General features: G+C 33.6%; 4 protein-coding genes across 4 annotated transcripts; 2 read left to right on the forward strand and 2 right to left on the reverse strand.

Annotated features, from left to right (window-relative positions):
• Positions 1-1,450: 1,450 nt before the first annotated feature.
• PKNH_0734900 (uncharacterized protein) lies at positions 1,451-2,901 on the forward strand (the record flags this gene model as incomplete). Its single annotated transcript, XM_002258603.1, has 2 exons — positions 1,451-1,564; positions 1,969-2,901. 2 exons carry the CDS (start codon positions 1,451-1,453, stop codon positions 2,899-2,901), a joined length of 1,047 nt encoding a protein of 348 aa, XP_002258639.1.
• A 3,179-nt stretch (positions 2,902-6,080) lies between these two features.
• PKNH_0735000 (lysophospholipase, putative) lies at positions 6,081-7,361 on the forward strand (the record flags this gene model as incomplete). Its single annotated transcript, XM_002258604.1, has 1 exon — positions 6,081-7,361. The coding sequence occupies one exon, from the start codon at positions 6,081-6,083 to the stop codon at positions 7,359-7,361; it is 1,281 nt and encodes a 426-aa protein (XP_002258640.1).
• Positions 7,362-8,763: 1,402 nt separating this feature from the next.
• Positions 8,764-11,913, reverse strand: PKNH_0735100 (SICAvar, type I (fragment); the record flags this gene model as incomplete). The annotated part of the gene is made up of 2 exons (XM_002258605.2): positions 8,764-9,195; positions 11,432-11,913. Coding segments are annotated over 2 exons (914 nt in total), but the record flags the coding sequence as incomplete, so codon positions are not given.
• A 5,742-nt stretch (positions 11,914-17,655) lies between these two features.
• PKNH_0735200 (SICAvar, type I (fragment)) lies at positions 17,656-23,387 on the reverse strand (the record flags this gene model as incomplete). The annotated part of the gene is made up of 5 exons (XM_039113958.1): positions 17,656-18,084; positions 18,384-19,043; positions 19,330-19,983; positions 21,592-22,302; positions 22,737-23,387. Coding segments are annotated over 5 exons (3,105 nt in total), but the record flags the coding sequence as incomplete, so codon positions are not given.
• Between the last annotated feature and the right edge of the window lie 302 nt (positions 23,388-23,689).

The raw sequence follows: 23,689 nt of genomic DNA on the forward strand, positions 1-23,689 counted from the left end.
GGTAAGGTTAAGAAAAAGGACCACGCTTTTACAGCGGGGTGATGGATTTGTTGTGAGAACACTAAATGGAGGCGGGTATCGCATGCTAGATGTCGCAAATTTGTAAATAAATTTGTGTTTAATTTTGGTTGTGCGCAACATGGGAAAAAAATCAAACTAATTTAACTTGACATGAATAATTATAATAAAAGTAGAGACAAAACAAAGGAGAGAAAAAAAAAAAAAATTATGTATGAAAAAAGGAAGGAAAGATATTTATACCACAAGGAGCACGGAATGACATAATTAGGGAAATACGAGAAAAAAGAAAAGAAAAGGAAAAAAACATAAACATGCGAACTCTTTATGATAATACATTTGCTCTTGACGTTGAGCCTTCCCTATGTAAATTATTAGCGTAAGGAAGCAACGGCATGTAAGAATAACAAGTAATGCATATATAACTAATTCGGCTTCCTTTTTTTAAAAGAAGCTATATATAGGAACAAGTTTCAAATAACGAATTGTTACTTTATTACTAACCAAATAAAAAAATAAATAATATAATATCTCTATTTTTTTAGTATTATAATAAGACATCAGAATATACATTCATTATAGAAAGAAAAGCAATAATGAATAAATTATAATATGTACATAAAAATTGAAGGGGGGGGAAAAAAAAAAAAAAAAGGGAAAATCAAATAGCTCTATTTACAATTCTCCAAATTCCCACCACGGATCTTGTTACATATATACAATTTTATTATTATAACGTCTACTTTTTTTTTATATTTTTTTTCTATTAAGGTATTAAATTATGATTTTATTATATAATACATGAGAGCAATTATCCCTTCCCTGCGAAACAACTTTTCATCCTTATAGATATATTAATTTCTGAGCAAAATATTGGTATACAACTGCTTGATTTATGCTTTTTAGAAGGCGGAAATTTAAGAATTTTTTTTTTTTTTCTTTTTTCTCTCTTATCATTTAGTATACATCACTTTTTAATTTTTTTTAAAAAAAAAAATTTTTTAAATAAAAATTATAATTTTTTTTTTTTTTTTTTTTTATAACATTTTTATAATATTTAGTTTTAATCATAATTTTGTATTAACTTCTACAGAACATATATTTTATAATCTGTAAACTTTTAATATGTAGGGAATTTTTTTAGCCTTTTATATTTTTCACATTTTTGAAATAATAATATATTTTACATATTTTCCATATTTGGCATATTTTCCATATTTTCCATATTTTCCATATTTTCCTTTTTTTCCTTCTAATTTTCCAGTTTTTTTTTTACTTGCGTACCTTTAGATAAATACATATAAAGTTTTAATAAAATTTGAACAATACGTAAAAGAGATTATTATAATTCTTATTAAAATACGATTAATAATTCGTTCTTTCAACTAAGATATTAATAGTTTTTTTTTTTTACTTCTAGTGTATATCAACAATGGCTGTTCCAACCAAGCAAAATAAGAAAGCGAGAAAAGCCGGTGCTTTTCCCTTTTGCAGCAAGGTTTCCTTGTACACCCTTCTAATCTGGATTGTAAATTGCTCCAACTCTGTAAGAAAGAAAAAAAAAAAAAAAGAAAAAGAAAAAACTTAAAGAGGGGAACGCATATTATCTGTATAACAGAGGAAAAAAGAAAAAAAAGGGCAGGGACAGACGGGAACACCCCCCCCGGACGGCCCATCATTTCTCAACATATATTTCTTTGTGCTCATACTTTTGTCCAAGAGGGGAGTAGTTTTTTTGTTTGTTTTTTCTTTTTTGTACTATTTTATTTTACACTATGTTATACTTTATGCCTCCACCACACCTCTTCAGTACTTTTTTTTTTTTTTTTTTTTCACTATCCATTTCAATTAATGTAAATAGAAAAATATTTTGCTTCTCTTTTTTTACATCCAAATTTTATGAACAAAAAATCATTTTCCCTCACCATCCCATTTCCCCTTTTTTTTTAGTGCCAATATGATGGTAATTCGTACAGTGTTATGAACAATAGCCTCGGAAAAGCATTCGATTCCAGAACTCTGAGGTTATTAGCAGAAGCTGTAGAATCCGAGGATGAGATCGAACAAGATGGACCTGTAGTATACGAGGATGAGATCGAACAAGATGGACCTGTAGTATACGAGGAAGATATAGAACAAGATGGACCTGTAGTGCACGAGGAAGATATAGAACAAGATGGACCTGTAGTGCACGAGGAAGATATAGAACAAGATGGACCTGTAGTGCACGAGGAAGATATAGAACAGGATGGACCTGTAGTGCACGAGGAAGTTGCACAGCAAGTTCCACAACATTCAGGAAAAAAAGGAAAAAAGGAACATAAGGATGGTAAATCCACATCTGTAGGGCTTAGGGGTGCAAACAAAGAGAATGAAACGGATAGCTATGATAAAGGGGAATTTTGTTTACGTGAACATTGTGAAAAAAAAATTACAGCAGATTTAGAGGAGGCATTAAAAAGATGTGCTGTACAAGAAGCACAAGAAGACATGGATGGACAACTTTCAGCTGGTATGCCAAAACTAGGAGGCGATGGGGATCCATATGGTTTATTAAAAAAAGAGAAGAAGGGAGGGGCACAAGAAGGATATAAGAAAATGTTAGAAAGCAATTTTAGCAATATTCCATACGTAGATGATTCACAGAATGCTCATAAATCAAATAAAACACACCTAGAAAGAGAATACGGGCGCGTAGATCTGACCCCTCCTACAAAAACAACAAAGAACGTAACAAAAAACGCAGAAACAAAAGTAGATAAAGAAAAAGTAGAAGAAGGAAATGGAAAAGAAAAAGTAAAGGAAGGAATGAAAGAGAAGGAAGGAAAGAAAGAAAAGGAAAAAGAAAAAAAAAAAAAAAAAAAACTTCTCTTCTGTTTCTAAAAAGCCTTCTATCATAACATGTAATAATAAAAACAAACAAAGTTATTCATTTTGGTGTCACATGATAGGGCAAAAGGTGCAATGAAACTGCTAAGTGACAGTGGATTTGTGCGTTTTTATATATACGAATTGAAAATCATGGAACTAGTTTTTTTTTCTTTTTTTGTACCTTTTGAAAAAGAAGGAGCAGAATGGGGGGGCAGTTATCCTCCCTCCTCCTATAACTCAGAAGAGTCAGATGATAGATAGTGAAGGAAAAGTGTGTAAAATGAAAATTATTTTCTAAAAGACTATAAATGTACCAAAAGAAAGCAAGTTACCTTTTCACTCATATATGCTCTTTACGTACTAATTAGTATGTGTATATTTGTAATTTGTTATCCACCATGAAAATTATGTATTTTACAAATCCTTGTATTAAATAATACGTACTGACTGATAATTGATTTTTATTTTTGTAGAAACTGTTTTGTGTGCTCTATATTTTTTGATCTTCTCTATATTGTGTTTTATGTATCCATATGAAAAATGGCATTTTTTTTTTTTTGTCGTGAACTTAAAACAAGAATATAGAAATGAATAAAGAGTAATATCATTTGAATATAACGTTCATGGTAGTAATTATATACTTTTGCAAAAATGGAGGGGTTCAAATTTGTGTATGATACACAAATTGTATAAAGAGTTGTATGGATCACCATTTTATTAAAAAGAACAGACAAACGAACACACACATATATATTTTGACATATAGTGTCGTGATAAGGGAAAAATATATATGCTTGGAGTGGAAATTATTTTGGGAAGAAGAAATATTGGTTTCATACTCTTTTTAACTTCTTTTATTATTTTTTTTTTTCCTTTTTATTTGTTCTTGAAAAAAAAAGAAAGGAAGATTCTTTCTTCCACATTTATTTCTTATTTTGTTTGCAACTTTTTTTTTTTTTTATAAAGTTCTAATTATATGAATGTTTTAGCGTTCTTCCACACTTTTTTCCGCGGAAACCGTAATATAGTGTCCGCGCGGGTAGGGGGGGCCGCTCGCGACCGGATATCCCATACACTTTTTTACAAGAACAACATATAACACCTATTGGAGCCAACTTTTCGCAAAGATGGAAACATAATTTAAGGAAAAAAAGAAATAAATGAAGAAAAAAAAATTAAAAAAAAAAAAAAAAAAAAAAATGTGTGTTCTTAAGAAAAAAGAAGATTGTTTTTTTTTTTTCTATGAACAAAGGGTGTCCTATCACCAAAAAAAAAAAGGAAAAAATTTTTGCAAACAAAATAAGAAATAAATGTGAAAAGAAAGAACCTTTTTTTTTTTCCTTTTTATTTTTTTTAAAAAAAAAAAAAAAAAAGAACCTTCACCCTAAAACATCTAAATTGCGGGGCATATATTGTTGTCATTACACCTTGAAACCTTGCATCCTAAGCATGCGAAATCTTACATATACACCCTAAGAATGCGAAATCCTACATATACACCGTAAAAATGCAAAATCCTACATACATATCTAAAATGAAAATCTTACATACTAGCTAAATGATAAGTCCGCATCCTAAATGCGGAATACAGTACACCCTAAAACCTTAATAACGCACAACGTCTACACCTAAATTCACCTTTTTTTTTTCTTTTCCTTTTTCTCCGGCGTTGGTTCGCAGTTTCCGCTTTCCCCCAGTATTCGATTTCCGTTGTTTCCAGTTTTGCCCTCTTGTCTGCGAAGAGCTTTTCCTATCCATTACAACCCTTAAAGCAGCTAAATCTAAACAAGGGAACCTTATTGTAACACCCTGAAAACATTATTCTAATACCCTACAACCTTAATCCCTATAGAACGAAACCTTACTCCTAAACAAGGAATATGACTTCCATACCTCTAAAACCTTATTCCAACACCCCTAAAACCTTCCCTCTAAACCCGGAATCTGACTTCTAACACCTCAGAACCACCTGATCAACGTCTACCCCCTTTTTTTTTTCTTCTTTTTTTTTTTTTTTTTCTCATTATTTCTTCCTTTAAATCTTTCATCCTTTTCGTTCTTTTCTCAATAAACTTTCTTGTACTATTTAGTTTAATCCTTCCTTTACTTTTCTCTTTAAACCTTCCTTCTTTTCCCCTAAAACGTTTCTTTTCTTTTCTCTTTAAATCTTCTTTCTTCTTCACTTTAAACCTTCTTTCTCTTTCTAAAAAAAAGAAAAGAAAAGAAAAAAAAAAAAACATAAACATGCGAACTCCTTATTATGATTATTTGTCTTTCACGTTGAACCTTCCCTATGTAAATTATTAGTGTAAGGAAAGACACCCTGTCAGAATAACATGTAGTTATATATATAACTAATTCCGTTTTTTTTTTTTTAAAAAAGCTATATATAGGAACATGTTTCAAATAACCAATTGTTACTTTATTACTAATCAAATAAAAAAAACAAATAATATAATATCTCTATTTTTTTAGTATTATAATAAGCCATCAGAATATACATTCATTATAGAAAGAAAAGCAATAATGAATAAATTATAATATGTACATAAAAATTGAAGGGGGGTGGAAAAAAAAAAAAAAAAAAAGGGAAAATCAAATAGCTCTATTTACAATTCTCCAAATTCATAACGCGGACATTGTTATAATGCACAATTTTACTATTATAACGCCTACTGTTTCTTATATTTTATTTTATTTTTTTAAAGGCGCAACATTATAATAATACAAATGTTCCTGATTTTTCATTTATTTTAGGTATTTTTATTTGTTCTAATATATGGGTCCATTTATCAAATTTAACTTGTTACATGTATTATATTCTGTTTATTAAAATTTGTTCTTATTAATCAACCTTGTTTTAAATTAATTTTTTTTTTTTTTTTTTTGAATGATTTAAAATGGATTTACATTTTTTACGTTAAGTTATAATACTATTTTTGTTTAAGTATGATTTTACTTTTTTTCTTAAGGATTTTTTGTTCATATTTTTTTATACATGTATAGTAGAAAGGGGCAAGTATTAAAGGAGTTGTTTCCTTTGAATAATTGGAAGTTATTCATAAGGAAAAACAGAAAAAGAAAAAAAAAAAAAAAAAAAAAAAAAGAGTAATTAAGTACATAGATGTGGGCTCCTCTTCATTTTCGATGTTGTGAAATAGTTTTTCTTTTTTGGTATTTTAATAAATAGAATGGATGAGTGTATTTCCCATGAAGAAGATAACAACATCCCAACAACTACTAGAGTAGACGGCAATCCCAAACTTGGTGCTTTCTTCAATAAGGATGGACTATTATTAAGATCATACGGGTGGTTAGTGAAAAACGCTATAGGTATTATACTACTAATTCATGGTCTAAATTCACATGCAAGATTGACCTTTTTAAGACATAACGTTCACATAGTAGGTAATGATAAAGTCATATTAAAAGACGGAAATAATTATTACGTTTATAAAGATAGCTGGATAGAACATTTTAATAAAAATGGATATTCAGTGTATGCATTAGATTTAGAAGGTCATGGACTGTCCGACGGGTGGAGAAACCTAAGTCTGAATATTAACAAATTTGATGATTTAGTGCATGACGTAATACAATACCTTAATATAATTAATGATGATTTATGCTTAGAGGATAGTGACAATAATTCGAGGGCAATTTGTGATAAGGCTAAGGAGTGTACTACTCTGTGTAATTATGACAATGGAAGTAATAATGATAAATGTAAAAGAAATGTGCGGTGTAATAATAAACGCAAAAGGGGCAAAGCTTCCAAGGGTCCTAATAATCCTCAAAGTAATGGTAAATCCTGGTCTAGTAAAGAACATACGAATAATAAATGTTCTTCCCGTCCAATATACATACTTGGTCAATCAATGGGAGGAAATATTGCTTTAAGAACATTGCAAGTGTTAGAGAAGACACAAAACAATGGGAGAGGAAGATTAAACATTCAAGGTTGTATCTCATTATCAAGTATGATTTGTTTTCAGAAAATAGCTTCACCACGTTCATATAAATATAAAATTTTTTATTTACCATTTACAAGATTAATTGGTAGCCTCTTTCCAACATTAAGACTTGCCACAAAAATAGGATTTCAAAAATACCCCTATCTAAATGAACTTAAGAAATATGATAAAATTGGCTCCAAAATTGGCTTAACCTTAAAATATTGGTGTGAACTTGTAAAAGCAACGAGTAACTTAGAGAAAGATATGCGATACATGCCTAAAGATATTCCTATATTGTTTATTCATTCCAAGGAAGATATTTTTTGTTTGTATAGAGGCGTAGTATCATTTTTTAATAGATTAGATAATGATAATAAAGAATTGATTTCACTAGATAATATGGAGCACGGGTTAACCACGGAGCCTGGAAATGAAATGGTCTTAGAAAACATCGTAAATTGGATTAAAAAATTAAAAACAAAAAAACAAATGGCCAAAAGTTTGAAAAATAAATAAAAGAGAAAGTTATTTCATTTTAATTGATAAAATTTTCTCAAGCATATGGAAGTTATCTCAAAAAGAAAAAAAAAAAGAACATCATATGAAAATTGATAATTTCCACATTATATATGTGCAGGCACATATCTGCAACCTTCTATTTGATTTTCCTTTTTTTTTTTTTTTCCACCCCCCTTCAATTTTTATGTACGTATTATAATTTATTCATTATTGCTTTTCTTTCTATAATGAATGTATATTCTGATGTCTTATTATAATACTAAAAAAATAGAGATATTATATTATTTGTTTTTTTTATTTGATTAGTAATAAAGTAACAATTGGCTATTTGAAACATGTTCCTATATATAGCTTTTTCTAAAAAAGGAAAACCGAATTAGTTATATATATAACTACATGTTATTCTGGCTTCAGGCTATGGGGCTCATGGTTCAGTGATCAGGGTTTAGGGTTTATTGTTTAAGATGAAGGATATTGGTTTCATACCCCTTTTTGTCCTTTTTTTCTTTTTTTTTTTTTTTCCTTTTTTTCCTTTTTATATTTTCTTGAAAAAAAAAAAAAAAGAAAAAAAAGAAGAAGAAAAAGAAGAAGAAAAAGAAGATTCTTTCTTCCACGTTTTACTCTCATTTTGTTTGTAACTTTTTTTTTTTAGTGAAGATAAAAAAAATGTTTATTGAATTTTTTTTTTTTTTATTCCTTTTTTGAAAGTTGCCCCCAATAGGTGTTATATCTTGTTCTCGTAAAAAAAATGTATGGGACATAAGCCCGCGAGCGCTGGCGCCCCCCACGCGGAACACTATATTACGGTTTCCGCGGAAAAAAGTGTGGAAGAACGCTAAAAAATTCATATAATTAGAACTTTATAAAAAAAAAAAAAAAAAAAAAAAAAAAGAAAAAAGAAGCAAATAATGGGGGGGAAAAAAAAAATGTACATTGTGTTCATAATATTTTTCGTGTAAAAAAAAAATATAATGGTTCCACATAATCATATAAACCATGTCTATACAATAATCATTATAAGATGTTACTAAAAAAATTACACAAGTGTGATGATTCATGCTAAAAAATTACATACACACACAAAAAAAAAAAAAAAAAATTCATGATTTAATTTTTTGCAATGGGGGATTTTTTTTATTTCGTATGAGATAAAGGTTGAATTTTTTCCTTCCCGACCTTGTTAAGGTTTCGCATATCGGACGTTCAAATTTTTTTGGGTACACCCTAAAGTGTGAACCCTAAACCCTGAAACCATAAACCCGGAACCTTAAACCATGAACCCGGAACCTTAATCCTAAACCCTAAACTGTGAACCCTAAACTGTGAACCCTGAACTGTGAACCCTGAACTGTGAACCCTAAACCATGAACCCGGAACCTTAAACCATGAACCCGGAACCTTAAACCATAAACACGGAACCTAAAATTGGAACACGTTCCATTGGAACACTTTCCATAGGAACCCCTTCCATAAGAACCTCTTCCTTAGAAACCTGTTCTTCTTCCATAAATTCGCTTCCCATAAACTCTCGAACTAAAAGTTCCAGAAAATCATTCTGAGTCAATTTTGTGTTCCCTTTTTGACATTCGTCCACCAGTTCAAAATGAATTTTAATAATGGTGCGGCGATTCACGCGACCACCACCAGCAGGATCGCGACCAGAACGTTTTGTTCTCGCTGGAACAGATGGAGGTTTTCGTTCTTTAACCAATCGATATTCATGTGGACCAGCTTCTTCCACATGATCAAGGAGTTGTTCCTGTACGGATGGACCGGGAATTCTTAAAGGAGCTCTTCTGTAGAGTCTTATCTTACGCAGTTGAGCAAAATACTGCAGAGAAAGAAAAAAAAAAAAGGGGAGAATATTTCTGCTAAGAAAATTATGGAGTACTATATTTCTTCTTCTTTTTTTTTTTTTTTTCCTTTTTTTCTCTTTTTTATTTTTTTATTTTTTTGCGTTAAAAAAAAAAAATTAACCTTCCCCTAAATCATGTAAACACCAGTCCATATATTGTTGTTCTTATGACCTTAAACCCTAAAAAATACGAAATCTTACGGATACACCGTAAAAATATTAAATCCCGCAACCGAAATTCGAAATCCTACACATGCACCGAAAAAATATTATATCCCGCAACCTAAATACCAAATCACGCGCACACCATAAAATATTAAATCCCGCAACCTAGAAATGCGAAATCTTACACATATACACTGTAAAATATTAAATCCCGCAAACCTAAATGCGAAATCTTACACATATACACCGTAAAAATATTATATCCCGCAACCTAAAAATACGAAATCCTACACACATACACCGTAAAATATTAAATCCCGCAACCTAAAAATGCGAAATGTTACATACACCTTAAAATATTAAATCCCGCAACCTAAAAATACGAAATCTTACACATATACACCGTAAAAATATTATATCCCGCAACCTAAAAATACGAAATCTTACACATATACACCGTAAAATATTAAATCCCACAACCTAAATACGAAATCTTACACATATACACCGTAAAAATATTATATCCCGCAACCTAAAAATGCGAAATCTTACACATATACACCGTAAAATATTATAAATCCCGCAACCTAAAAATGCGGAATCCTACACATGTACACCGTAAAAATATTAAATCCCGCAACCTAAATATGAAATCTTACACATATAAACCGTAAAATATTATAAACCCCGCAACCTAAATACGAAATCTTACACATATACACCGTAAAATATTAAATCCCACAACCTAAATACGAAATCTTACACATATACACCGTAAAAATATTAAATCCCGCAAAACTAAATGCGAAATCTTACACATATACACCGAAAAAATATTATAAATCCCGCAACCTAAAAGTACGAAATCTTACACATATACACCGTAAAACATTAAATCCCGCAAAACTAAATACGAAATCCTACACATATGCACCGTAAAATATTATATTCCGCAACCTAAAAATACGAAATTTTACACATATACACCGTAAAATATAAAATCCCGCAATCTGAATACGAAATCTTACACATATACACCCCGTAAAGTATTAAATCCCGCAACCTAAAAATGCGAAATCATACACATATACACCGTAAAATATTATAAATCCCGCAACCTAAAAATACGAAATCTTACACATATACACCGCAAAATATTATATCCCGCAACCCAAAAATGCGAAATATTACACATATACACCGTAAAATATTAAATCACACATACACCGTAAAAATATTATATCCCGCAACCTAAATACGAAATCTTACACATCTACACCGTAAAATATTATAAATCCCGCAACCTAAATACGAAATCTTACACATCTACACCGTAAAATATTAAATCCCGCAACCTAAAAATGCGAAATCTTACACATATACACCGTTAAAATATTATATCCCGCAACCTAAATGCGAAATCTTACACATATACACCGTAAAATATTATAAATCCCGCAACCTAAATACGAAATCTTACACATCTACACCGTAAAATATTAAATCCCGCAACCTAAAAATGCGAAATCTTACACATATACACCGTTAAAATATTATATCCCGCAACCTAAATGCGAAATCTTACACATATACACCGTAAAATATTATAAATCCCGCAAAACTAAATGCGAAATCTTACACATATACACCGTAAAATATTAAATCCCGTAACATAAATACGAAATCCTACACATATGCACCGTAAAAATATTATAAATCCCGCAACCTGAAAATACTAAATCTTACACATATACACCCCATACACATTCATTCATGCAACCTTTTTTTTTTATTTTTTTTTTATTATTTTTCTTTACTCTTTAATTTTTTTTTTTCCTTCTTTTTTATTTCATTTTTTTTTTTTTTTCTTTGCGGAAAATCATTTTTCCTTTTTTTTTTTTTTTTTTTTTTCTCTTCTCTTCTTCCTTCTATTTTTTTCCTTCTCTTTTATTCCTTCTCTTTTATTCCTTTTCTCTTTTATTACTTTCCTTTTCATTCTTTCTCTTTTATTCCTTTCCTTTTCATTTTTTCTCTTTTTATTCCTTACCTTCCAGATTAAGTAGGAAAAAATAGAAATAGCAACTGTAGCAGGAGCCAACGCAACAAAAGGGATAAGCCGATCCCAAGGTTTTGTAGGGTTCGTGGTGGGGGTAGGGGGAGCTGGTTCGGGCGATGCAGCCGGTTCGACTGGTTGAGGAGGAGGAACAGGTTGTGCATCACTTCCTACAATATCATCAACTACCTTTATAACGGGGGTTACTACACTGGAAGCAGTCCTAATGGCGACCGAAGGAAGTGTGGCCGTCCATGTAAATGGGGAAACCGCAGTCGCAACTCCTGTGTGAACTTTATCAATAATATTTGACCCAAAATCCCACACTTTTTCACCAGCATAAAGTACACTATTCTTTATAGAAGAAGCAGCCGCAGTAACGGCTGCGACTGGTGATGGAATACTAAAACTACCCAAACCCCATTTCCCCCACCAACCACTACCTGAACCTGAAGAAGCGGAATTTGAACTTGAACCTGAACCTGAAAAGTGAATGAAATAGGGAGATGCTCAAATTTATGATTTTAAAATTTTTTTTCTTTTTTTTTTTTTTTTTTCCTTTTTTGGTTGTCGGGTTGTAGTTTCCGGTTGCACCATCCCTGCCATCCGGTTAGTGTGTAGTATCCGGTCTCTGTCGGCGAGGAGTCTTTCCTCTCCCCCCCCTAAAGTAGCTAAAGCTAACCCCGGAACCTTATTCCAAAAACCTGAAACCTTATTCCTGTACCCCTGAAACCTTATTCCTATACCCTTAAAACCTTTACTCCTCTACCCTAAAACCTTTACTCTTATACCCTACAACCTTATTCCAACAACCCGAATCTGAATTCTAACACCCCTAAGACCTTTACTCCTGAACCCGCAACCCTAAACCCGGAATCCGGAATCTTACTCCTATACACTGAACCCGGAACCCGGAAAACGGAAACCGATCTCTTACTCCTATACACTGAACCCTAAACCCGGAACCCGGAATCTTACTCCTATACACTGAACCCTAAAACCGGAACCCGGAATCTTACTACTATACACTGAACCCTAAACCCCGGAACCCGAAACCCGATATCTTACTCCTATACACTGAACCCTAAACCCTAAACTGTGAACCCTGAATCCTTGAACCCTAAACCCTAAACCCTAAACCCTGAACCCTAAACCCTAAACCCTAAACCCTGAACCCTAAACCCTAAACCCTGAACCCTAAACCCTGAACCCTAAACCCTAAACCCTAAACCCTAAAACCTGAACCCTAAACCCTGAAACCCTGAACCCTGAACCCCTAAACCCTAAACCTAAACCCTGAACCCTAAACCCTAAACCCTAAACCCTGAACCCTAAAACCTAAACCCTAAACCCTAAACCCTAAAACCATGAACCCTAAACCATGAACCCTAAAACCATGAACCCTAAACTCATGAACCCTAAACCTTGATCCCTAAACCCTTAACCCTAAACACTAAACACTAAATCCTGAACACTGAACCCTAAACCCTGAAGCCGTAACTAGTAAACTGTAACCCTAAACCCTGATCCCTGAACTCTAAACCCTGAAACCTAAACCCTGAAACCCTAAATCCTAAACTATGAAATCCTGAACCCTGAAGACAAAGAACCCCTAAACCCTAAACCCTAAACCCTAAATCTTGAACCCTAAACCCTTAACCCTAAACCCTAAACCCGAAACCCTAAGAACCCTAAACCCCTGAACCCTGAACCCTGAACCCTGAACCCTGAACCCTGAACCCTGAACCCTGAACCCTGAACCCTGAACCCTAAACCGTTAACCCTAAATCCGGAACACGGAACACGGAACCCTAAACCCTAAAACCTATACACTTGAAACCTTCCCCCCTCCTTCCCATACACTTTCATTCCCTCCCCTTTTTTCCTTAAACATGAATAATAAATATGAATAAAAATTTGGTGTGGGGGGAAAAAATAATATATAATATATATATATACATATATGAGTTTTCGCCCACACCAAAATTTCCCCTATAGTTGTAAGAAATATTACAAAAAAAATTTTTCCTGTTATTCATACCTGCTGGTGATAATTGGTTTGTTGCCATAGTTATAGCTGTGCGAAGATTAATGTGGATGTTATTATAAAAGAAAAAGGTGCCATTTTCTTTTTTTCTCCACTGTATTTGGTCTTGCCTTTGTGCTGTATTCGGTTTTGCTTCAACTTAACATGTGAAAAATTTTTTTCTTTTTGGTGTGTCCTTCTCTCTATATATATTTATATTAAAAAGATTGGGCTTATTATAAATTATAGGTTTATTAGAAATAATAAGTTTAAAAAAAAAAAAAAGAAAAAAAGAAAAAATAAAACAGTTCATTCTGAAAAAAAAAAAAAAGAACATCCACCACATTCTAAAAATAAAACAGTTCATTCTCAAAAAAAAAAAAAAAGAACATCTCCCACATTTCCAACTATTATACAATTCATTTCCCTTTTTTAATTAAAGCATTCCACCATAAGGAAAAAACATTTCCTTATTTACAAGGAAATAATAAAAAAATATATAAATAAAAAAAAATATTAAAAAAAGAACAAAAAAAAGGAAAATAGATAAAAAAGAAAAAGAAAAAAAGAGGAAATAAGAAATAGAAGAAAATAAAAAAAGAAAAAAAAAGCAAGGAGAGAAAAAAAAAAAAAATGTGCGCAAACTCTCCTGCATAATACATTTTTTCCACTTGCATTTCATTTCGTTTCTTCTTCTTTTCTTCTTTCCCTTTTTAATTCCTTCCCTTATGTTTTCCTCCTGTTTGTTCGTCCTCCTTTATGTTTATTTTATTTCCCAAACAAATCATATTCTCCTCCTCTATACAATCACTAGCCTTTTCTTTTTTTGATCCATTTTCATCCACCCATACATACACCTATACATTCTTCTCCCATAGAACATTAATATAAGCTCAAAATCCTCAAACAGGAACCCTAAATCTATACTATGCGAACATTAAACCTAAACCCTAAACCTGTACTCTACAAACTTTAAACCTAAATCATAAACCCTAAAACCTGAACCCATGAACCCTAAACATATACTCTACAAACATAAAACCTACACCCTAAAACCTAAAACAATACTCTACAAAGATTAAACCTAAACCTATACTCTACAAAGATTAAACCTAAACCCTAAACCCTAAAACTATACTCTACACAAAATAAACCTAAACCGTTATCCTACATTCACTCTAACACTGAACCTTGATACTACATTCAACTTAACCCTAAATCCTGATCCAACATTCACCCTAACCCTAAATCCTAAACCCTAAATATTAAACCCAAAAAGTAAACCCCAAACCCTAAATCCAGGAAACAAAAATTCTAAACCCCTGAACCCTAAACCCTAAACCTATACTCTGCAAACATTAAAACTAAACCCTAGAACTATACTCTACACAAATTAAACCTGAACCCTGATCATACTTTGACCTTAACCCGGAACCCACTTTTACCCTTAACCCGGAACCCACTTTTATCCTTAACCCGGAACGTACCTTTACCCTTAACCCGGAACGTACCTTTACCCTTAACCCGGAACCTACCTTTACCCTTAACCCGGAACCCACTTTTACCCTTAACCCGGAACCCACTTTTACCCTTAACCCGGAACCCACTTTTACCCTTAACCCGGAACCCACTTTTATCTTTAACCCGGAACAAACTTTACTTTTAACCCGAAACCAACCTTACTTTTAACCGGGAACCCACTTTTATCCTTAACCCGGAACCCACTTTTACCCTTAACCCTGAACCCACTTTTACCCTTAACCCGGAACCCACTTTTACCCTTAACCCGGAACCTACTTTAATCTTAACCCGGAACCAACTTTACCCTTAACCCGGAACCCACTTTTATCCTTAACCCGGAACCAACTTTTACCCTTAACCCGGAACCTACCTTATCCTTAAACCGGAACCTACCTTATCCTTAAACCGGAACCTACCTTATCCTTAAACCGGAACCTACTTTACCCTTAGTCCGAAACCCACATTACCCTTAACCCGTAACCCATTTTACCCCTTAACCCGGAACCCATTTTACCCCTTAAACCGGAACCCACTTTTATCCTTAACCCGGAACCAATTTTTATCCTTAATCCGGAACCCACTTTTATCCTTAACCCGGAACCCACTTTTATCCTTAACCCGGAACCCATCTTATGCTTAACCCGGAACCTACCTTATTTTTAACCCGGAACCTACCTTATGCTTAACCCGGAACCCACTTTACCCTTAACCCGTAACCTAATTTTATACTTAACCCGGAACCCACTTTTGTCCTTAACCCGCAAAACACTTTTATCCTTAATCCGAAATCCACTTTAATCCTTAAACCGGAACCCACTTTTACCCTTAACGCGGAACCCACTTTTACCCTTAACCCGGAACCCACTTTTACCCTTAACCCGGAACCCATTTTACCCCTTAACCCGGAACCCATTTTACCCCTTAACCCGGAACCCACTTTTACCCTTAACCCGGAACCCACTTTTATCCTGAACCCGGAACCAACTTTACTTTTAACCCAAAACCCACTTTTATCCTTAACCCGGAAGCCACATTATTCTTAACCCGGCAGCCACATTATTCTTAACCCGGAAGCCACATTATTCTTAACCCGGAACCCACTTTTATCCTTAACCCGGAAGCTACATTATTCTTAACCCGGAACCCACTTTTATCCTTAACCCGGAACCCACTTTTATGCTTAACCCGAAACATACCTTATCCTTAACCCGTAACCAACTTTTACCCTTAATCCGGAACCTACTTTTATCCTTAACCCAGAACCCACTTTTATCCTTAACCCGGAACCCACTTTTATCCTTAACCCGGAACCCACTTCTACCCTTAACCCGGAACCAACTTTACTTTTAACCCGGGACCAACTTTACTTTTAACCCGTAACCTACTTTATGCTTAACCTGGAACCCACTTTTATCCTTAACCCGCAACCCACTTTTATCCTTAACGCAGAACCTACCTTATCCGTAACCCAGAACCTACCTTATCCTTAACCCGGAACCAACCATACTTTTAACCCGGAACCAACTTTACTTTTAACCCGGAACCAACTTTACTTTTAACCCGGAACCCACTTTACTTTTAACCCGGAAATAATCTTACGCTTAACCCGGAACCTATCTTATCCTTAACTCGGAACCAACATTACACTTAACCCGGAACCAACATTAAACTTAACCCGGAACCCACCTTATCCTTAACCCGGAACCCACATTATCCTTAAACGGAAACCTACTTTACCGTTAACCCGGAACCCACCTTAACCCTTAACCCTTAACCTAGAACCAACTTTTACCCTTAACCCGGAAAGCACTGAACCCTGCCATTTCCGTATATTCTCGTTATTCTGTATAAATTTCTGGTGTAAAGTGTATGTGTACTTCGAAAAAGTTGTTTGTGCCAACACGTATGTACACACAATTTTTCCCTGTGTCGGATAAGTGTCTGTTATTCCTTTATATTTTGCGACCTTTTGCAACTGTAATATATTTCATCGTCCACCGTCCTTTTTTTTTTTTTTTTTTTTTTTTTTGTGTGCTCGCGGACCGGACACATCACAATATGAGCGCGCGCTTACCCCGCTACTTTCCGCAAAAAAAAAAAAAAAAAGAAAAAATATTTTTCGCAAACGGAAAAAGAAAAAATAAGAAATATTTTTCGCAAGGGGAAAAAGAAAAAAGAAAAAATATTTTTCGCAAGTGGAAAAAAAAAAGAATAATAATGTTCTTAAAAAAAAAAAGAGGAATGTTTTTTTTTTTTTTGTTTTCAATAAACAAAAGGGTGTCCTTTCACAAAAAAAAAAAAAAAAAAAGAAAAAATTTTTGCAAACAAAATAAGAAATAAATGTGGAAGAAAGAATCCTTTTTTTTTTTTTTTTTTTTTTTTTAAGAAAAAATAAAGAGGACAAAGAAAAAAATAATAAAAGAAGTTTAAAAAAATAAGAAATAAGATGAATATTCAAAGTCCTTATTATGTCTGCTTATCACATAATTAAAAAAGGACAAAAAGGGGTATGAAACCAATATCCTTCATCTTAAACAATAAACCCTGAACCGTGAACACTAAACCCTAAACGCTAAAACCATAAAAACTAAACCGTCAACCCTAGAACCTAAACCCTGAACCGTGGACCTGAGACCATAAACCCTTAACCGTGAACACTAAACCCCTAAACCTAAACCATAAACCCGGAACCTAAATTTGGAACACGTTCCATTGGAACCTGCTCCAAAGGAATACTTTCCATTGGAACCCCTTCCATAAGAACCTCTTCCTTAGGAACCTGTTCTTCTTCCATAAATTCCGATCCCATGAACTCTTGAACCAAAAGTTCCAGAAAATCCTTCTGGTTCAATTGTGTGTCCCCTTTTTGACATTCGTCCAACACTTCAAAATGAATTTCAATAATCGTTCGACGATTCACGCGACCAGAACGTTTCGTTCTCGTTGGAGCAGAACGAGGTTTTCGTTCCTTCACCAATCGATATTCATGTGGACCAGCTTCTTCCACATGATCGAGGACTTGTTCCTGTACGGATGGACCCGGAATTTCAGTGGGAGATCTTCTGAAACGTGGTCCTCCTTTACCAAGAGGACCGAAATACTGCAAAAATAAAAAGAAAAAAAAAAAAATGAGAGGATATTTTTGTTAAGAAGATTGTGAAATTTTCTTTTTACACATTTATTTTATTTTATTTTATTTTTTTCCTTTAACCATGGAAAAAATTTTTTTTTTTCCTTTTAACCATTAAAAAACATTTTTTTTTTTCCTTTTAACCATTAAAAAATTTTTTTTTTTTCCTTTTAACCATTAAAAAAAATTTTTTTTCCTTTTAACAATTAATTTTGTCCATTAAAATATATATATATATATATATTTTTTTATTAATTTTTTTATCTTACCTTCCAAAGGTAATAAGCCATAGCAGAAAGACCAATAGAGACAGGAGCCAAAGGAAGAAAAGGGGTAAGGAGATCCGTAAGAAGGATGGGACAGACTGTATTCTCTAATGTTTGTTGCATATGGTCTTTGTTCGTCGATTCTGTGAACATTTCATTAACTTTATTTTCTACTGTGTCAGAGCCAATGGAGCAATTTTTATAATCTTCGTTCAGTGTGCATTCAAAACAAGAAATACCATTAGTACCATTCTCGCATTCATTTAATACACTCTTCATAATGTCTTTACTTTGTTTGAAAGCGTGATTTATGCCCTTATCTATTTCACAAAGAGGATGTACCCAACTATGTCCTTTTTTCTTCTCATTTGCCATTGTTTGCAATTGTTTTGCATATTCTTTAAGAAATAAACAACCCATCGTTTGTTCAAACGATGGGCCCTTAAAAGGGCCCTTAACAGACTTCCTACCGCGGCCATAAATGTGCTGAAGTCCTGAAGCAAAAAGCAAACATGCTGCTTTATTTGTTTTCCTTTCTTTATGGCCCTTATTCCATGCGGCGTTGTCTTTGCAGAAGTCGACAACGTCCTTCTCCTGCGAAGGTTCCGTAATCTGTTTTAGAAGTTGCTCTAATACGCCTTTGGCTTCATTGTTTATATCATCCTGATCATAAAAAAAGAAAAGAAATAAAAAAAAAATATATATGTATATGTATACACATATGTATACACATATGTGTATACATATATATATACATATATACATATATACATATATATATATATATATATATATACATACATATATATACATATATACATATATACATATATACATACACATATACATATACGTACGTATATATGAATATATATATACATATGTGTATACATATATACATATATATAAATATATATGTTGTCGATGTTATTGATGTTGGTTCCCTTACCCAAGTCACTGTTCCATTCTGGCCTTTATTATTATTGTTCTTTCCGTATTGTTTAATGGCACATTGAACTTGAGTACAGAAAGTTTCTATTTCATTTATTTTCTCTAGTGTTTTTTCCTGGTTGTTGTTGAGGTTGGATTGGTCTTCGTTGACCAGGAGTTTGGTCATATTCTCCCCTATTTTGTCTTGTCCAATTTGACAACTGGCAAAAGTGCTTTTTTCTTGCCTATTGCAAACAAAACAAGAATTAGGATCAGTTTTGCATGAATTTGCTCCACTCCTAGTGGCATTACTATTATTATCAAAAGCGTATTTTATTGCGTCCTTCAATTTCTTATCATCTAGAGGACATTGATCTGTTGATTTTGTAATTAATTGATCAGCATAAAGATTAAGTGCTGCGCACATCATAGTCCTTTTAAGTGGTACAGCATCCTTGTTCTTGTCGTCATTAATTTGAGAAATGTGTTTTAAACCTAAAGTAAAAAGCTTACAAGCTTTTTGCTTTGCAGTTCTTTCTCCTTTTGTGTCGGTTGACCAGGAAGAACCAATGTCGTCATTGCAGTGTTGCTTAGCAGAATTCCAATTCTGAACATTCGTAATCTGTTGTAGAAGTTTCTTCAATTCATCGTTAACGACAGTGTTTATCTCACTCTGATCATAAAAGAAGAAAAGAAATAAAAAAAAAAAAAATATATGTATATGTATACACATATGTATACACATATGTGTATACATATATATATACATATATACATATACATACATGCATGTATATACATATATACATATACATATGTACATATATGTGTATACATATGTCCTTTTTTTTTTTTTTTTTTTCTCTCTGTGTGTATGTAGTAGGTTGGTTGTGTTGTTGTTGTGTTAGTATGTTAGTTGTGTCAGTATGTTAGTTGTGTCAGTATGTTGGTTATGTTAGTATGTTGGTTGTGTTAGTATGTTGGTTATGTTAGTATGTTGGTTTTGTGTTAGTATGTTGGTTTTGTGTTAGTATGTTGGTTTTGTGTTAGTATGTTGGTTATGTTAGTATGTTGGTTGGTGGTAGGTCATGTAGTATCCCGTCCCTGTCTGCGAGGAGTTTTTCCTCTCCCCCCCTAAAGTAGCTAAAGCTAACCCCGGAACCTTACTCCTAAACCCTGAAACCTTACTCCTAAACCCTGAAACCTTACTCCTAAACCCTAAAACCTTATTCCTATACCCTAAAACCTTATTCTAACACCATTACAACCATATTGAGGCACCCCCACAACATCATTTCAACACCCCCAACAACATTATTCCAACACCCCAAACAACATCATTCCAACACCACAAACAACATCATTCCAACACCACAACAACCTTATTCTGATACCCCTAGAACCTTGTTCTAACACCCCAACAACATCATTCCAGCACCCCAAACAACATCATTCCAACACCTCAACAACATCATTCCAACACCCCTACAACCTTCATTCCAACACCCCAAACAACATCATTCCAACACCCCAAATAACATCATTCCAACACCCCAAACAACATCATTCCAACACCCCAAACAACATCATTCCAACACCCCAAACAACATCATTCCAGCACCCCAACAACATCATTCCGAACACCTCAAACAACCTTCACTCCAACGCCCCAAACAACATCATTCCAACACCACAACAACCTTCATTTCAACACCCCAAACAACATCATTGCAACACCCCAACAATCTTCATTCCAACACCCCAAACAACATCATTCCAACACCCCAACAGCATTACTCAGACACCCTTACAACATTATTCTGACACCCCAAACAGCATCATTCCAACACCCCAACAACATTATTCCAACACCCCAACAACCTTCATTTTGAACGCGGAATCTGAATTTCGTTTCTCTATTTTGTTTTCTTATTTCACTTTCTTTTTTTCATCCATTTTCATTATACATATATATATACATATACATATATATATATATACATATACATATATGTATACATATACATATATATATATATACATATACATATATATATACATATACATATATATGTGCATATATACATATACATTTATATTTACATATGGACATATATACGACTATATGTGTACATTTATACATATATATACATACATATATACATATATATGTATACATAAATACATATGTATACATATATATATATATACATGTATATACTTATATGTATGTATATATGTATACATATATATACGTATATACGCAGTTGTCTATGCTTACCCATGATGGTGGTGTTCCTTTACTGTTTTTTGTAAAGTTCCATTTCCTTGCAGCACATTGGAGTTCAGAACAGAAAGTGGTCATTTCAGTGATGTCGGATAATTTTTCTTCCATCTTGATGGTGGTGTTTTTGTCTTTGAGGAGTTCGTCCACTTGAGTTTGGACTTTAACTGCGTCAGCTTCCTCCTTATCGCAAGCTCCACTTTGTGATTGTGATGGTGATGATGTTTTAAGCAAAGTTTTGGAAACACTTAATTCGCAACCATTAAAATTTGGAAGTCTTTCACACTTAAAGCAATTATTATTATTATTACCCTCACATGAAAAATTAGTTCCATTCCAAACATCAAATATTTTTTTTATTCTTTCCTCATCAATGGGACATTTCTCTTGAGATTTTGTAATTATTTGATCAGCATAAAGATTAAGAGCAACACAAGCAACTGCTCGATCGAGCAGTTGCTTGTCTTGCTCATGAGACCAAGAGGCAGTAGTACTACCACTATCCTTTGGTGGAATGTTTTTAATGTATTTTAATCCCGCCACGATGTGATTACATGCTTTTCTTTCAACACTATCATCATTACCATCACCAAAGATTCGGCATATGGTGTCAATAGTGTATGTGCTTGACGAGTCCTTTCGATTCTTCTCGATATCGTTGAACATTTTCTTCAGTTCGGGCTGGACGCCCTCATCCCAGAAGTTACACTGTAAAAAGAAAAAGAAAAGGAAAAAGTTATATATATGTAGTTAGTAGGTTGTGTAGTATCCGGTTCTTGTGCCATCCGGTTGGTGTGCAGTATCCGATCCCTGTCAGCGAGCAGTTTTTCCTTTCCCCCCCTAAAGTAGCTAAAGCTAACCCCGGAACCTTACTCCTAAACCCTGAAATCTTATTCCTGTACCCTAAAACCTTACTCCTATACCCTAAGACCTTACTCCTATACCCTTAAAACCTTATTCAAGCACCCATACAACCTTATTCTAACACCCTTACCACCTTATTCTAATACCCATACAACCTTATTCTAACACCCATGCAACCTTTATTCCTAAACCCGGAATCAGAATAATTTTTTTTTTCTTTTTTTTTCTTTCTACCCCATCAATGTTATGGTGCTTGTGTTCGTTGTGCTAGTACTTACCCAAGTCTTCGCCGTTCCTCTATTCGCTGCTTGGTTCTTGTTGTTCTTTTGGTTGTAGAACCATTTGGGTGCGGCACACATAATGTAATCGCATAACTTATACATTTTATTTATTTTCGGTAGGATCTCTTTTGCGGTGCCTTCAATTTTGGGTTGCACTGTATTTAATTTGTCCGTTACTTTCGTCTGGGTTGCGCTGCCACTTGTGGTAATTGAGCAAGTGTCCAATGATTCATCCCAAGTACAGTCAATGCAAGGACTATCGTCCTCGCATTGCCCATTATTTTTGGGTTTCCATAGATCGAAAGCTTTCTTTAAACCAGAAGTGATAACACATTTAGAGTTAGTTTGCATTAGTTTTGCATATTCCTTAAGAAGGAAACAACCCACTGTTTGTCTTAACAGTGGGTTGTTCTTCAAAATGGTGTACTTATCGTTGGTGGAAGTTGAATCTTTTAGTTGGTTGAAACCTGCTGTAAGATGTTGGCATGCCCTCTTTTCTGGGTCGGTAGGCGTTCTGCCACCGGAGGTGCCATTATCATCCACTTTACTACAATCCCCATTTCCACTGACATTCTCTTTCCCTTTCATTGCTGTGGACAGTTCTTTCCACAGCTTTCCTACGTCGCCATTTGTCGTCCAGAATTCGCTCTATAAATGGAAAAAATATATATATATATATATATATATATATATATATATATATGCATATGCATAAATGCATATGCATACATATACATATGTATATGTATATACATATACATACATGTATATGTATAAGTATACATTTTTTTTCTTTTTCGTGTTGGTTTGTGTAGTATCCGGTTTGCCTTCCTGTCTGCCATCCGGTTAGTATGTAGTATCCGGTCTCTGTCGGCGAGGAGTCTTTCCTCTCCCCCCCCTAAAGTAGCTAAAGCTAACCCCGGAACCTTACTCCTAAACCCTGAAACCTA

This window comes from Plasmodium knowlesi (assembly GCF_000006355.2).
Source record: "Plasmodium knowlesi strain H genome assembly, chromosome: 7".
Lineage (NCBI taxonomy): Eukaryota > Apicomplexa > Aconoidasida > Haemosporida > Plasmodiidae > Plasmodium > Plasmodium knowlesi.